The sequence below is a fragment of the Pleurodeles waltl genome, chromosome 7 (genome assembly GCF_031143425.1).
Source record: "Pleurodeles waltl isolate 20211129_DDA chromosome 7, aPleWal1.hap1.20221129, whole genome shotgun sequence".
NCBI classification, from domain to species: Eukaryota; Metazoa; Chordata; class Amphibia; order Caudata; family Salamandridae; genus Pleurodeles; species Pleurodeles waltl.
Genome location: NC_090446.1, coordinates 1,470,259,846 through 1,470,277,927, shown reverse-complemented (window position 1 = coordinate 1,470,277,927; position 18,082 = coordinate 1,470,259,846). Strand labels below are relative to the sequence as shown.

Genomic DNA, 18,082 nt, shown 5'->3' with positions numbered 1-18,082 from the left:
GCAGCCAGCAAGGCCTCCTCATTTCATTGCTGTTATCACTGACCTCTGGGAGCCAGGATTCCGGGCAAAGCAGGTGACAGAGCTGGAGCTCCTTGCCACGGGTGTCCTCTCCCTGTACAGCCAGCTCAATGGGAACCCAGAGGAACAGGTACATGTCTGATTTGGGAATGTCTGACTGAGTAACTTCTTCCTTTTTGATCTGCAGGCTATTTTGACCCTTTTTGTTAATGGTGGAAACACTGTGATTGGAATTAACTGAATGATTTAGCTGGGACAGAGTGTTTTTGGCACTCTTTGAAATATTTGTGCATGGGAGTGTTAGGTCATTTGAAGTGAGAAGCTGTACTATTTGTCCGTGTAATTTATCTGACAAACTGCAGGCCACTGACTACCAGTGGGCAGTAGAGACTGTACCAGCACTATGAGTTACAGCATATAGCCACTGCTTAAATTACAGTTATAGTGATGTGTCAAAAATAAATTGAGGGTCTAGAGTTATCTGATGCTGTCCTGTCAAGTGGTATTCCAGCCCATATTGTGTAAAAGGCTGCTCTGTATGGTTTCAACATGTCATGGAGCAACACATGGGAAAAGTTATTCCACATGCTGCTAATCTAGTTGACACTGGCTCACAATCATCTAATCCAGTATGCCCCATTCCAACACATACTTGTTCCTCCAAATCCCTGCTCTAATTGGCACATAACTGCACTTCTATAATACCCTCAGTCACTGTCTGTGATGCAGATCATGGGTTCAGACTACTGGGAGTTTAGACATGCATCCAATGTAGCTAAGCATTGGATTATGTGCATGGATTATGGAGGTTGTTTTGTTTTTTGGAATTCACAATGATTGTGGGTAATCAAGGGCGGTTCTCATAAAAGTACAGATTTCTTAGCCCTGGCCTAGATGATGTTGTAGGCCAATTTGGTAACATGAGAAGCTAGAAAGTTTTGAAGGTACGCATATGATTCCTATAACTCAGATTTTCCGAGCTACCTCTAAATGTTTTGTGAAAAACTGAGTTACTGTTTGGTGAATGCATGTGTGCAATGTCAATTACTTATGTCACAGTAGTACTGCCAAACAAAATCCCTCAAATTTTCTCTTCTTGTTATTTTCTGTACTCCATTCAGGTCAACGCCCATCAGAAGCATGAAATATGGAAGGCCATTGCAAAGAAGGTGTGGACCCTGGTAGTGCACAAGAGGCACAGCCTGTGTTGTCAGAAGAGGTGGGAGGTCCTGCGTCGGGCAACTCGTAAGTCTGCTGAAGGCCATGTTGGGCAGTCCTCCCAGGGATCCGGGTGGGTGTACCGAACCCTGACCCTCCTAATGGCCTGCATCCTTGTGGTGGTTTCCTCAGAGCTTGATGGGCAGTGGAGGGCCCAATAGCAGCATTGATGTAAGTCATTATCTGTAGATAATGTTGTTGTCTAACCTTCTTCAATTCCAGCAATGTTGTATGCCATCAACATTAAGGATGACACACAGCCAAAGCCCTTGGGGATCTCTGGAGGTGTACATTAGTCAGACAGTTTCTGATTCTGTGTGTGGTGTGCTTGTTTGTCCAGACGTTTGCCAAGAGATTCCCCATCACAAGGCAAGTACTGTTTGAGCAGACACATGGCTGCATGCAAACAAATGGGGTCCCTGCATTTTCTCAATGTCATGAATGACAGTTGCCCCAAACATGCTGCATGTCATGATGGGGTCAGGTGGGATGCTCCATCACAAGTGTGAGTATGTAATGTAGCCTCCATTACTGGTGACTATGGCAAACTGCACAATCATGATGTAGTTGATATACCAGACGTGACATTGGTAAATTTGTTCTATGACAACGTGGGAATGTGCACCTGTACCCAATGACACTGGAATTATGTGTACAATGGCATCATTCATAGTCTGAAACATGTTTGAAACCAGTGGCCTTCATCCTTTAACAATGTGCATGTAAGCCAGTCTGTGTTAGACAGCATAAAATTGAATGCCAAACTGTATTGATTGCAACAGACAGGAAAGTGTCCACATTGGGGAGAGAGTCACGCATCCCCCCTACAACATTTTGGTATTCCTAGTTCTTTCCAGAAGAGGAAGAAATTATGGCAATCAATGTGATACTTAAGTGGACATTTGCAGATGGAAGGTTAAATCACAAAGAAATTGTAGTGGCCCATCTGGGGAAGTCAATTTCCAGCCCTATACCTGGCCCTTTGGGGTAGTCTGAATAAGTTTAACTCTGCACTGCAGTGGTTCAGAGTTGTCTCAAGGCCTATGTGTTTATTCATGCTGTCAAACCCCTTTTTCATAGAGGACATAAGTGACGAGGGCTTACATGAAATGTGAGCTGGCATGGGGGATTAATGTAAATTGTGCAAATGTTGTGTGTTGAACATGAATGTCCAAATGTATTTGCACAGATAACCTCAGACTTTTGTATCTGTACTTTCAGCATCATCTGGGCAAGGTGAAGGTGACAGTGGCCATGTTGGTGGGGGGGAAGCAGGCCACTGGGAACTGGGTGTGGACACCACCGACGGACCCAGTGGCACGGAGAGTGAGAGGACTGGCACAGAAGCCACAACTGACTTGTATTCTTCGGAGGCCTCCAATGAAGACCAGTCCCTAGTGGTGGCTGACCAAGAACGGACTGTTACAACTGTGTCGTCATCCATCACCTACCTTTCAAGCTCCACCCTTGCTATTACTACCCAACAGTTGGTCATACCCAACACATTACTGCAGGCACCACTTCCCTACTCCAGTGTCCCAGGCTGTACTCACTGAGGCTATGGCTGTATGCCAGACTGCACTCCTGAATGCCACCCAGGGGCTGGCTGGCCAGAACACCCAGATGCTGGCTTACCTGGCTGGCATTCACTGTGCCCTGCCTGGCCTACAACGGTCCTTCCAGGGTCTGGCATCCTCTTTGGAAGCAAACAACCCACCTACCCCAACCTTGTGCCCAGACTCCCAATCCATCCCCATCCAAAATCCCACAGCCCAACCCTGTCCCAAGCACACGCAAACATTTGCATGCATCCACAACAACTACAGTCAGCCCATCCGAACACAAACCCAGCAAAAACACAAACCCACACATGCAGACACCACACACACCACCACCACAAGCATATCCACAGGCATCACACCCACCATGACACAAACAACACCCCCACCACCAGCACATCCTCAGATACAACACCCACCACTAACCCAACAGCCCTACACACCACAAGCACAGCCCCAGTCAATGCGCTCATCATGGCACAAACACACACCACCAGCACACCCACAGACATAACACCCACCACTACACCAACACCCCTACATGGCAAAGGCACAACCCTAGTCAATGTACCCACCACTAGACCAACACCCACACACACTACAAGCACACCCCCAGTCAGCATACCCACCGCCACACACGCATGCACAAGCACACCACAGACACCAAACCAATACATACCACATCCATAGCACACACATCCACATATACACAAACTGAACCCAAACACCCACACTCACCCGCCCAACAGACAAATCTAAAGATACAGCACATACACCAGACCCTAAAGCACCCACACCTTCAACACACACATGCACAACAGACACAGCCACTCCCTCTACCTCCCAACCCCAAATCCTTCCTGAACACCCTACCTCTTTTCCTAAAGAAGACCTCATGCTTGTCCTGGCCATGATCCCCTCCTAAACCTAAGGTTTCCCCCTCTGAGATCATGAGGTGCTCGCAATCTGCCCCACAGATGCCCCTTCCAGTGGAGGTTTATTTTGGCAGTGACATTAGGAGTCAAGTTGTGGGCAAACACCCATACCATGGAGTCATGGCCTACAGCCTTTGTTTGCTTTGTACCTTTGTCTTGGCTTTATTTGTTTATTGTTACTAACTGTTTGCTGATTATGTTCTTTCTGATAATGTGTGTGCCATGCACTTACTCTCATCTGCGACAGTGACAAGCACAGGTTGTATATTTTAGTTATTTTTTCAGTACAAATATTAGTGTTGTATATTTCAGATTATCATATTAATTTTTGTGCAAGCATTCATGTTGTTACTGGAAACTTACCCCAAAATTATATGTGTTTCTGTTTTTGTGACTGAAGAATGCATGCGTGTTTACTATGACATCATGGGGGGTCATTATGACCCCGGCGGTGAGTGTAAATGTGGCGGTAGTACCGCCAACAGGCTGGCGGTACATACCGCCACATTATGAGAATGGCGGGTTGGTTTCCCGCCACTTCTCCACTCATACTTATATGGCGTATCAACCGCTGGGCCAGAGATTTGTATCTCTAGCCTGGCGGCCGGGATAGTACCGGCGGCGGCATTATGAGCCTGCATACCACCATAGTTTTCGTGGTATGCAGGTATACCACCCACCCCAACACTCACCTGACACCCCCCCTCCATCCAAACACCCTCTACCCCCTCCGGTCCTCAGACATACCCCCCAACCCCTCTGATCCTCAGACACCCCCTCACCCCCTCCGATCCTCAGACACACACACCCACACCCTCCGATCCTTAGACACACCCCCACACCCTCCGATCCTCAGACACACCTCTCACCCCCTCCGATCCTCAGACACCCTCCACCCCTCATACACGCACACACCCTTAGACACGCACCACGCATACACCCACTCACTCACACTGGCATACACGCATTCATACACCCATACATCCAGACATGCTCACACACATTCTTACAACGAACACACTGACATGCACACACTCACACATTCATGAACCCACTCAGACACACACACACAACACCCAACCTCCCTCCCACCCCCCTTCCCTTTCAGAAGCCCGACTTACTTGTTGAGGAGGTCTTCCGGCGGGGAATGGGAAGGGACGCTGCTACCGCCAGCAGCCCTCCACCAGCAGAACACCGCCAGGCCGTATGAATTGTCATAATACGGCTGGTGGCGTTCTACTGGCATGGCAGTGATGGTGGTAGCGGCACAAGCTTACCACCGTCCACCACCATGAACACTGCCGGATTTTCACCCTTATTGTGGTAGAAGTCAGGCAGTGCTCATAATATGGCAGACTGATGATAGCAGTGGTGGCAGTATTTTGTCGGCCATCACCGCGGCTGCAGGCTGTTTTTACCGCCTATGTCGAAATGAGCACCAATGTGTCAATAATATGCAATTATGCATTACACAGGGAACCTGGCTCTTTACAATTAAATGGGATCTTATGTTTGTGATATATTGCATGCACCAAGAGGACATATGACCTTCATATTTCCCTCCATGTTTACAGTTTAGAAATAAGATTGGTAGTACATTCTGTGTACACCCACTTGTAGAATGTTGCAGTGCAATTGCTATATTATCATGGGATTGTTTAGTTCAGATTGCGTACACTGTTTCAGTTGATGCTTTCAATATTTTAGGGACATTATTGCACATACCTGTGCAGACACATTTCTATTTGTGAATACTGAGATTTTTTGTGTAGGTGTCCCTTGCCATCAAGGCATTTTGTACCAGATTGGTGGGTGCTACTTATATCTTGAGGTCTGTTCTGATACATTTTCTGGCTACAACATTACACACTTAAGCACTGCACAGCATTATAGTGATGTTTGCAAAAAGTATTTACCCATGCACGAGTCCAGTACTACTTACTGTGAAGCTACAACTCCAAGTGTTAGACCTAGCATCCATGGAGTGGTCTCCCCTGTCTTTTTGCCTCTGCTTCCCATGTTTTAACTGTGTGCTGGACTATGTTTTTGCTGTTTTTGGTACTCTGGGTACTTTACCACTGCTTTACCACTGCTACCAGCGCTAATGGGCAGGTGCTCCTGTGTAAAATGTATGTGTAATTGGCTTTTCCATGATTGACACATTTGATTTACCAGTAAGTCCCTAGTAAAGTGCACTAGAGGTGCACAGGGCCTGTAAATCAAATGGTACTAGTGGGCCTGCAGCACTTGTTGTGCCACCCACATCAGTAGCCCTGAAAACATGGCTCAGACCTGGCCCTTCAGTGTCTGTGTGTGCAGTTTGAAACTGACTGTTCGACCTGGCAAGTGTAGCCACTGGCCAGGCTTAAACCTTCCCTTTTTCTACATGTAAGGCACCAATAAGGTAGGCCCTAGGTAGTCCCATGGGCAGGGTGCAGGGTATGTTAAAGGTGGGCCATGTACTGGTGTGTTTTACATGTCCTGACAGTGAAATACTACCAAATTCTGTTTTCACTGTTTTAAGGCCTATCACTCCCATAGGTTACCATGGGGGCTGCCTTTAAATCATATTTGAGTGCAGATTCCCTTTGGGTGCAGATAGAAATATGGATTTTGGTATTCCTGAACTCACAAATTAAAAATACATATTTTGGTAAAGTTGGTTTTTAGATTGTTAGTTTGAAAATGCCACTTTTAGAAAGTAGGATTCTTTTTGCTTAAGCCATTCTATGACTCTGCCTGTTTGTGGATTCCCTGTCAGGGTCCCTTTGACAGTTGGGATGCTTATAAATCTCTTCTAGACAGTGACACAAAGGGAGCTGGGGTGTAACCTGCATTTCATGATGAGCCATGTGTGCTAGAGAGGAGGGAGGAGTGGTCAATTACACCTAAATGTGCTTTGCCTGCCCTCACACAACGCAGACTCCAGACCTCTGGTGTGTGCCTGGGCAAGGCAGGATCTTCTGAACAACAGAGACTTTCCTTTGAAGTTGGGCAACTTCAAAGGCAGAAAGGGGTATAAGTAGTGGACCCAAAATCCCACATTTTCACATTACTTCTGGGATCAAGAGGAACCTCTGCCAAGGAGAAGGGCTGAAGAGATGGAGGAGGAGTACTGCCCCTTTTCCTGTGACTGTACTTTGCTGGGTTGGCCTGCAGTTGCTGCATCTGCCTGAAAGAGGTCAAAGACAGGACTTTGTTGTGCATTTCTGCTTGTGAAGAATCTCCAAGCATTTGAACTGTGCTTGCCTCCTGTTTTGAAGTCTCAGGGCCATCAAAGACTTCCTCTGCCAGCACCTGGCCTCTCTGCTGAGACTCCTGCCCTGCCAAGTGGTGCCCTATCCAGTTCCTGGGCCCTTGAAAGGTAAAGTTGGCAGAACAAGAGCTGAAATCCATGCACAGACCGCTGTGTGGGGACATTTTCGATGCACCATCTGCAACGCAGCTGATAAACGACGCACCTCCGTCTTCATGGCTGAAACTGACACTCCACCTGCATTGCGGCTGGGAGATCGATGCATCGCGGATGGAGAAACGATGTGCAACACCCTCTTGCAGCTGCTGATAACAATGCAAACCCACGCAGCATGGTTTACAAACACTGTGTAACCGGATTTCTCACACATCATCCCTGGGCGTCAAGGTCATCTTGACCCTGTGAGGATACGAGGTGCCCTGTCCGGAAATGGACGCATCGCTCGCTTGCTAGGGAGAAACCTGACGCACAGCCAACCCGACCAGAGAAGAAACGACACATGGCTTTGCGAGTAAGGAATCAACGCATCGCTGACTTTTCCGCTGCACGCTCACCCGTGCAGCTTTTTTTTAAAGAAACCAGGTACTTGTGTAACAACAACATCTCCATTGTTTTCTATGGAGGGAGACTCTTATTCTTTTGAAAATTCATATCTTGACTTGTGTATGTTGTATTTTTTTCATTTTGGTCTTGTTTGATTTAGATAAATATTACCTATTGTTCTAAACTGGTGTGGTGTCCATTTTTTAGCGTTTTTACTGTATTAGTGTGTGTGTTGGTACAAATACTTTACACATTGCTTCTAAGTTAAGCCTGCCTGCTTGTGCCAAGCTACCAAGGGGGTGAGCAGGAGTTAAAATGAGTGTGAGTCTCCTTTACCCTGACTAGAGTGAGGGTACTTGCTTTGGCAAGGGTAACCTAACTGCCAACCAAAGACCCATTTCTAACACCAAGGATATCAGGAATGGCAAACACTTACCTTCTGTTCCAGCAATGATGGGGTTTATTTCCATCTTGAACCTGTCCCAGGAGTAAGGGGGGGAGTAGTATGATCAGGTTCATGGCTGCAGGAAATGTGGAAAGAGTTAAAAAGGTGAGTTGTTTCCTTATACAGCTCCCAGTCTGCCAACTCAGATATGGAGGTTAAGCCACCACAGTGACATCAGCAGGATAGCACATCGTGATTGGCTCGGCAGGAAAAGAGGCTGGAGTCACACCGCGAATTGCTTTTGCCTATGGTGTCACGAAGCACATGAAGATTCTTGACGGTCACGGTGGACTGTCGGCGGTCTTTCTCTATGCTCCCACTAAAATCTAAACTGGGAAGGCGGGCTGTCATGGCAGCAGACTGGTTTTCAGTTGAAAACTCAACAGCGGGACCGTTACCACCAACATCTAAGTCAGGCCCATGGTCTTAGACGCTTCAGTCTTAGGATGGTCTTTCCCCAAAACGTATTGCCTTCTTCCCTCCTATTTTGAGAAATGTGTTATTGTTGGCATTATGACTTTGTGCACTTTATCACTGCTAACCAGTGGTAAAGTACTTTTTGCCAGGCCAAACCTTCCTTATTAATAAAGATACGTCACCACTAGGGTAGGCCCTAAACAGCCACATGGCAGGTTATTGTATTTAAAAAGTTGGCCATGTACTTTTAATGTTTATATGTCCTTGTAGTGAAACACATTTTCACTAATTCAATGTTTACCTCCCCCAGAGGATAACATTGGGTTACCTTATTACATTAAATATGTTTTGGAACAGGTAGAAATATCATGTTTTGTCTCTGGGGCATTGTAATTTAAAATAATTTGTAATGGTAAAGTTGGATTTTAAGTCACAATTCTGAAAATGCCACTTGGAGAAAGTCGGTATTTTCCTGTTGTAGCCATTGGCCGGCTGCCTTTCACTGGGTCACAGACTAGCTGGAGTTGGCAGTTGACCTTTGTCTATTCCTCCTAGACAGTTACACCAGTGGAGACCAGGTGTTGGTAGAATGGGCTAATACTGCACAATGGTGGGGCGGAGTTGTGCACAGCCCTGCGTACATTTCAAAGGAACTACATCAGCACACATGCAAAGGACTATACAATAACCTTTTGTGACCCCAGGCCCAGTGGAGCCTGGGCAGGGAGGCAGGAAATTCCCAAAACATTTGTTGGGGGGAAAACTCCCAAGCTTTCTTCCAATTCAAAACTGGCACCAGGTATAAACATAGGAACCTCAGACATACTCTTTCGTTCACAACTAGACCTGTGAATGGCTATCAAAGAATTGTTCTGATGCCTGAGACCTGCTGAGTTCTTCAGGGGACTGTTCTGCGACACAAAGAGGACTGCCCTGCTGCCTGCCCTGTGTCCCCAGTGAACTGCTCTGCTACTTGAGATCTGCTTTTCTGCTTGAAATCAGGACCACCAGAGTAATTCCAATGACCAGTTTCCTTACCTCCTGTCGATAATTACAGGGACACAAGCCCAACAACCTGCAAAGTACACCTGCACCAGCATGAAGTGAGTCCTGACCCTCCAAGTGGTGCGCCCCATCCTGGATTCTTGAAAGTGCTGCAAAAGGGGCCCAACCAGACAAAATCTAAAACTTTGATCTGAGAATTGAAAAGAGACTGGGTCCTACCTACCTGCCTAGCTACTTGAGGGGCATCACTGCTCAGCCAGACTTTGTGGTAGCTCCTGCTAAGTCTTCATGGCACAAAATCCTCTTCAGTGACTCCTCCCTCAAAGGATATCCACCCTGCTGGAGCCCTTGCCGGACAGAGCCTACAGCTTTGTCCTGCAAGATATTTTAGACTTCCAAAAAGTGACTAAGGGGATAATCTAGATCTTGGTCCTGCCATCACTTTTTCATCTGTAAATCCATCCACAGTACTGGGTGGTCTGCCCACTCTATTTAGATGCTGGTGGGCCTATGGGCAATAGTCAGTCAGCATCCCGCCATCCACACCAGAATCCAGAGTTTTTCTCCATGTCGACAGCACAATAGGCAAAAGTGGCTGTTGGAGGGAGTACAGCCAATACTTCTGCCGGCTCAATCACAATGTGCACTCCTGTTGATGAAACTGCGGAGGATAACCCTCCATAGCTGAGTTGGCGGTTTGGTGGGTATATAAAGTAGGAATGTACCTTTTTTCATTTTTTCCACTTCAGTTTCTGTCCTGATCCCAATAGACCAAGTCCTTCCTTTGCTGCTGCTACTTGACCATGAAGCAAATCAACCCAGTCATCACCGGAATCGTAGATAAGCTTTTTATGTCACTTGTTGCCATTTGAATAGTCTGTTTACATTTGCTGTAGACTCGTGCATGTACAAAAATGTCTTACAAGGATTTGTTTTTAAAATGTGTAAGTCAGATGTGTAGAATGTTGTTTAGGATAACAGAAACACACCTGTATTAATGAACATATGCAGCACACATTTTGTTATATTTAGAATCTAATTTAAATCAGTAATAGTGCTAGACAGGTCAAAACTATGTTCAAGATAAATGTAAAATAAATGTTAGTTTTTAAACTCCATTCATAACTTTAATTCATTAATGTCACATATCCCTTAGCCCAGTGCATTTGCTGTATTATATTACCTTTCATTTTAACATATTTTTTGGTGAAATTAATATGTATGGTTTTTATACTTAGAAAGTTAGACAAATACACCTGTATTGACACCTAAAAATAAAAAATATGGGGGGCGTGGCCATGCAAGATGGCCGACAGGACACGCCTTTGAGAGGCTTCCATGCCCTCAACGAAATCCTGCCCTGTAGTCCTGTGGGGCCCCTCGCCGGCAGCAGAGGGCCGTGGGTGCATTGGGGGGGGGGGGGCTTGCGGCCTAGTTGACGGTTGTGGCTGGGACCTTGGGTGTCGGCCCATAAGTGTCGGGCCTGGTTGGGCCGGTCGCGGCAGAGACCGGTGAGCCAAGAGTGTGCAGTGCGGAGGAGATCGACTAGAGGCAAATGCGGCAGAGGTGGGAGAAGGACATCTTCCTCGACCCACGCTACGCACTGGCTGGGTGCCTCGGGCCTGCCGTGCAGACGCGTCCCCTGTGCTGCCTGGGACGTGTGGACCTGCCGGGGCTCTGAGGAGGAGCGAGCGGCAAGGCCATAAATGATGGCCTGGACCCGGCGTGGAGCTGCCTTGGCCCTGCGGTGGAGATTGCAGTGTGGAGACGCTGAGGCCCTAAAGTAAGCATAGTAAGGTGGGCTCTGGCTGCAAGGCCTTAGGACTGACGGAGGCCCTGAACTGAGGCTGGACTGGCCTGTGGAGTCCGGAGTGCAAGGCCCTTCCAAGAGCTGTGGCTGGCTGAGAGTGCACCTATCCTGGAGGGTTCCCTTGTGGCACGGTGAGACTGGCAGTGGGGGGAATGATCAACCCTGGAATTGTGAGTGGGACCTAGGTCCCCGATGGTCTTCCTTGGTCGTGGGGGGTCCCCGTTGTTGGACTGGAACCGAGGGTGCGAAACTGAGTGAATGTAGACAGTTGGTGGTTGCCAGGAATAATTGGACCAGCAGGAGTTACACCTCAACACCCCAGTGACTAATCCTGCTCACAAATATTGTCTCTCACACCTTGGGAGGGGACTCTGAGCTCTTTACATTGGAACCCCGCTTATGGATAAAAGCAAGTGACCGGCCCCGCTGCAGGACAACAATATGGAGTTATACACCATCCCTGCCCCCGGAGACACTCCTGACTGGGTGCACGCCTGATGTGGGGTTGGATGCCCCTATCGTGGAGCCCACGAGTGCTGAACTGTTGGCTGAGATTCAGGGCTCCAGGGAGGCACTCGAGGGGAAGATCAAATCTGTGGTAATCGAGGTCAATCTCCTCCAGGCAGACCAGCGGAAGGTGTCCAACAGGGTGCAAAACACTGAGGGCTCAATCTCCAAGCTCAGGGCGGAGGTTGACACATTGCGGAAACAGATGTTGGAGGGTACATCCAGGGCCGGGACCCTCAAGGACAGGGGGAGGACATGAAGGGCAGGTCCTGTCGCAATAATATCTTATTGGGTTTTCAGAGGGTGCTGAGGGGTCAGCCGCAGAGGCCTTTGTGGTGCGTTGGATTTGAGAGGTGCTGTAAACGATTGGACTGTCCCCAATATTTGCAATTGAAAGGAAGTGCCGTGCATTCGTGTTTCCCCCTCAGCCGGGGCACCCCGAGGGCCATCATAGCCCACATCCTCAACTATAAGATTGCATCCTTTGGGCCAGTTGAGAAATGGAGTCCATTCGCTTTGATAACCATTTGAGATCTCAATATATCCGGATTACACCAATAAAGTACAGCGGTCTCGGAAGGGATTTTTTGGAGGTCAAGGCTAAACTACGCATGCTGAACGTATGCTATATGCTACTGTTTCCTGCCCAGCTTAGGTCCTCCATGGCGGCAAGTCCCATTTTTTTGATATGCCGGAAGATGTGTGGAAATGGTTGGCAGTATGGGACAAGGTACCTCGTTGGGGAGCGAGACCTCGGAGGAAGGAAGATGGAACTGAATGGGGGGGGGCCCGTGATGCGAACTGGAGGTCTTGGGAGTCTGCCGGACAGCTGGAGTTGTCGCCGGGAGGCGGGGCGAGTCAGACCAGCGTCGAGATTCAGGAAGATGACACGATGACGCTGATGCTGACGCATCGAGATGTGACAGTTGATTCTTTGGAGACGGTTATTGCAAAGGAGGCGGATGTTGTTGGCACTGACACTTGATTGTATATCTGTTAGGTGTGCTGTGTACACCTTATTTCTGATCTGTTCTTTTTTTTCTGCCCTCTCTCTCTCTGCCCGCTTTGACATTGCAGGTGTGGGGCACGGATCCTATCAGAGGGGGAGGCTTGAAGTGACATGGATGCTTTGAATTGTGATAATTGGCCACCGGTTGGGACATTTTATGCTATGGGGGTAGGAATGCCTCTCGCCACTATAAGTGGTAGGCCATGTTTCAGAGGGTTGAGGTTAGGGTGGGTCCTGTCAGCATGGTAGTTTATGGATGAGCAGTGGCTGTTGTTTCCATTGTTATGCTGCATGTCCGGGCGGTGGGTGTTGACTGTTCTGATTTGTTCAAGATTGCTCCTTTGTTTAAGAAGGGGCTGTGTTCATATAGTGCATACGTGAATTCATACACACATGGGTACTTGGAAGGGCATGGAAGGGTAGCCGGTCAGAGATTCGGTAAGGTCTTTTAGGACTGAGTGAAGATTACAGGTCGTTATGGCTGAACATACGAACATCTTAACCTGGAATGTCCGGGGCTTAAAGGGCTATTCTAAACGTTATAGGGTACATTCATTCCTCCGTCGTAATAAGATACAAATAGCTTACCTGCAGGAGATCCACCTAGTAGGAGAGGAGGTTCAGTGGTTGGGAAAGAAGTGGAGGGGGCAGCTGTACTCCGCCACTTACTCCTCTTATGCGCAAGGAGTTGCTATCTGGATTGCACCTGGGGTAGCCTTCAGACACACATATAGTGAGGCAGATGTAGAGGGATGCTATGTACTGGTCCAGGGGATACTAGACAGTAGAGAAGTTATACTGCTTAACACTTATGCACCCAATGTGGATGATAAATTATTATTCATGCATGTTCAAGAGTTATTGGAGGGCTGTATAGGGACACCGATGATATGGGCTGGGGACTACAATTGTATTCTGGATGGCCCAACTGGGCACTAAACCACTAATGTTGACCTCGCTTACAGCAGTTATGCGTGATTTTGGGTTCAGGGATAGCTGGCAGGATCTGCATCCGGAGGGTCATGAATTTACATGTCCTTCACTGACGCATAATACTTATAGTCGTTTGGATCGTATATTAGTGAGTGACATTGATAAGCAGTCCTTGGTGGAGGTGACACATTTAGGTCGGTTCCTATCTGATCATGCGCCAGAGTTACTGGCATTGCAGTGGGGTCCACCTATGCGGCATGTACGCAGCTGGCGCATACCCCCGGATCTCTTAACAGATCCAGCATGCTGCGATGCTCTGGCGGGTGCTCTTGTGGACTATCTGCCACCAAAGCGTTAGGCTGGGAGGCACTTAAGGCTGTCATGCGTGGGGCCTGTATAGGCATGACATATGGAGTTCAGTGCCAGCTGGAAGCAACCTTGGGGGTGCAAGAATGCTGACTGGCCATTCTGGAGGGATCTGGGGAGGCTTCGCAGGAGGTGCGACAGGCGCTGCTACAGGTGCAGCAGGAAGTGCAGTTGACATGGGACTGACTGGACTGGTGCACGCTTAGGGCATATCGTCAGCGACTCCATAGGGAGGGGGACAAATCTCCTGGCATGGATACTATGACGGGAGCAGGAACTCCTCCCTATTCTGCAGGTCCGTACACCGGATGGGGATCTTGTAACTAATCATCAGGATGGCGTGGGGGTATTTGTGGAGCATCTTCACAGTGCCGGGGTTGTGCGTCTGCCTGAGCGGATTGAGGGATAGCTGAATCGAGTGGGTTTGCCCAGACTGGCCTCCGGGTTTGTGCAGCAATTGGAGCGTGAGACAGACGTGGAGGAGCTGGAAGGAGCTATACAGGTCCTCAGCAGATCCAGAGCCCCGGGCGGGGATGGCTTTCCTGCAGAGTTTTATCAAGCCTATTCTGGCACTCTGAGAGGGAAGTTGTTAGAGGTCTTTTGTGAGGCTCGGGGTAGTGGGATACTGCCACATACAATGAGAGAGGGTATTATCTGTCTGCTGCCCAAACCTGGGAAGGATACTGCCGACCCATCTTTATACAGGCCTCTCACAATGCTTAATACTGATTTTAAAATATTATGCAAAGTATTGGCATCACGGTTATCAACAGTGGTCCACACACTAGTACATGAAGATCAGTTTTATGACGGCATGCAGTACCACTCTTTACATTTGTAGACTCATTCATGTATTGCACTAAACAATGGACAGTGCTTCTGAATTGGCTTTAGTGTCACTCGACTTGAAAAAGGCGTTTGATACAGTGGAGTGGCCGTACCCTATGGCTGTGCTGCAGGGAATGAGATTTTGCCCTGCCTTTTGTGGATGGGTGCACCTCTTGTATACCAGCCCTTCAGTTCATGTTCAAATCGGGAGAGACTAATCAGGGGATTGGGAGGTGGGGAGGGGCACCAGACAGGGTTGTCACCTCTTGCCACTACTATTCACCCTTGCCATTGAACCCTTGCTGATTCTACTGCATTGGGAGATGGAGCGGTGGGGGATTAAGATTGGTAACTCCATCCATGTTCTCCCTTTATACGCAGATGATGCGTTGGTATATGTCCATACACCTGTCCGGACGGTACCAGTTTTGATGAGGATCCTTGAGACCTTTGGCACGGTCTCGGCCCTCCGGGTCAATATTGGGAAGTCGCTCCTGTTTCCAATGGGCAGCTTGGTGGGGGTTTCTGTTGATCGATTGCCTGAGCTCATCCTCCACTAGGAATTAGAAGGTTTTTGATATCTGGGTATATGGGTGGCCCATACAGAGGACACGTATAGACATTTCAATGAAGATAGAGTTATGACTAACCTCGAAGGGTTTGCCGCGTTTTGGAATTGACTGCCCCTGTCTTTGCTAAGTAGGGCGGCAGTGGCAAAGATGGTTTTTCTCCCACGTTGCCTTTATCTGGTTCAGAATCCCATGTTTTTGATCTGTTCCCCCTTTTGTCGGAAGTTAGAAAGTCTGCTCAACTCCCTGGTCTGGGCCGGACCTAATAGTGGGGTGGCTTTGTCGGTTCTTAAATGTGATATGAAAGATGGTGGTCTCACCCTGTTTGATGTGCAACACTACTATTATGCAGCCAATTTACAACATGCTGTGCGACGGCTGACTGTGTCTGATAACTGGGAGAAGAGGTTGTTCCTAGGTATTTTGGTTGGTGATACATTGGCGCAATTATTGATGAGGGGAAGGCGATCTATGGAGAAAAATCCCTATTTAGTGAGGCAGACCGCGAAGATCTGGGAGGCATTCATAGGTAAAGTGTTGCGTAGGGCACCATTCGATAGAGAGCTGCGCATTTGGGACTTCGCCCCATTCAGGGCTATAGATGCAGATATGTCTATGGATCGTTGGAGGGCTGGAGGTTGCCAGACTGGTATTCCTTGAGTTTTCGGAGGCTCAGGAAACATTCGAGGTGGGGCAGGGCCAGGTTCTGCAGTATGCCAAGCTGGAAAGTGTGGCGCAGGAGTTTGGGTCGGGTTCCCGGTTGCCCCGCAACCATCCTGAATACTGGGAGATTTGTTCCATTGGGGAGAGGGGAGACTCCTCATTTAATTATTCTATAAAGCTGTTAGATGTGATCAGGTATTACCCCAGTGTGTTCACGTGCTGCGTGGACGAGGGAGGTGGGGGAGCCGGTAACAGATGCTGATTGGTCGCACGCGTGTATGCTGGTGAAGAAAGTGTCCTGCAATCACAGATTTAAATAGTTCTATTTTCATTTTCTGCACCGTACATGTGTGACTCCAGGGCATCTTAATAGAATAACTCAAGATAGGGAAGTGAGGTGTATGAGCTGTGGGGTGTTAGGCGCTAGTTTTTTGCATCTAGCCTGGACATGCAAGGGGGTTCAGGGAAACTGGGAAATGGTAGTGTCCAAGATAGCAGAGGGGACTGGCATAGCGATACCCTTGACGCCGATGGCCTGCCTTCTGGGAGTGGTGCCTAGACCCTGGGGAACGACAGTTACATCATAAGATGGCCCAACTGGCATTGATGCTGGCCAAGAGACAAATGGTCATTTGCTGGAGGAGTGCCCGGGTTCCCAGGGTGGCGTTGTGGCTGAGGGATCTCCTTGAATGCAGAGTAGGGGAAGAGGTGCATATGCCTAATGCCAGCAGGGACGGGGGGCTTCGGAGGCCATCACACTGTGGGGGTCCTAATGTATAACTTCACAGAGGAGGATGAGCATGATTCTATGGACGGCTCTAGAGAAGGGGAGTGATGTGTGGGCACTGCTGTCATTTTTGATGCCATGACATTTGATGACAAGCAGTGTTACCAGATGGTCCCCATGCGTGTGGTCGATGGGTCACCTGGGCATCGGTGTGTCATGAAATGCAAGGGGCCGTGCTCCAGTGGCAATGTGACCTTGGTTGTATGTATTGTCTTTCACTCATGACCATGTCTATGAGATTGCACCTCCATTGAATTGACGATATGCACTGCTTGTTATGTTTTATATTGTTGTATTGTTAAATCATGACTGACAACAGAAGTGATAAAAATACCAATAAAGAAAGATATATATTAAAAAAATAAAAATATGATTTTTATGTTTTGGTGTAAGTTTCCATTTTCATGATGACATTTTGCACCAAATATCTAATGTCCATTACTTTCCCAAATGTTTCTAATATTTCTAATGCTTGGTCTTTGCAAGTATGTCATACGTATTATATGTTGTATTAACTGTTCTCAATGTAAGTAAGAATATGTATTTCAGATTTTCATAATTAAGATGTTTAATAAAAAATTATTTACATATATCTTAAAATGGTAGGACAAACTTTGTAAAATGAAATGTTTTATTCAACAATGAGATTATTCTCTCATTAAATATTTTTAGCAATGAAAAAAATTAAATTAGTAGCAAATGGTAGTCCAACACAACAACTTGTTTTTTTTCGGCCCATTACTTGCCTCCTATACGTGGTCCAAGGGTATCCTCCTCAGGAAGTGACATCTATTGGAAACTGAGCTGGCACCTCAAGGATTTTCCTTAGGAGAGGTGGGTTAAGGTTTGCAGAGGTCAAGGTAAGGACAATGTTGTGCTGCAGTGGAAAGGCGAAGGATCATGGTCTGAAATGAAGTGTGTTTTGTAGTGTGGTATGCAAGTGAATGCAGTTAGCCAAAACACATCAGATGTGTGATGATAGCATCCATCCAAAAGCCACAAGCATAGTGCAATGCTGAACGCATCCTGTAATGTAATCCCGCCATCAGGAATCCACTGCTAGGACAATATGAGCACAACTGTGAAATCTAAATAGGCTTGGTGCAATCCTGGCTACGGAGTAATGTTAACCAGCACTGCAGTCCACCACAACAGTGACGGTGCACCACTTAAGCAACAGGAAGCACTCTGTCAACAAGGATGGCTGTTCAGTC

The 18,082-nt window shown here is 47.7% G+C and overlaps 1 protein-coding gene across 1 annotated transcript in view; it reads left to right on the top strand.

Annotated features, from left to right (window-relative positions):
- Positions 1–572: 572 nt before the first annotated feature.
- Positions 573–18,082, top strand: part of LOC138247080 (sialic acid-binding Ig-like lectin 13) — a 329,775-nt gene continuing 312,265 nt past the window's right edge. Inside the window, exons 1-2 of the mRNA XM_069201827.1 lie at positions 573–647; positions 1,140–1,263. Of these exons, the coding sequence (XP_069057928.1) occupies positions 573–647; positions 1,140–1,263 (199 nt within the window). The remainder of the gene's footprint in view (positions 648–1,139; positions 1,264–18,082) is intronic.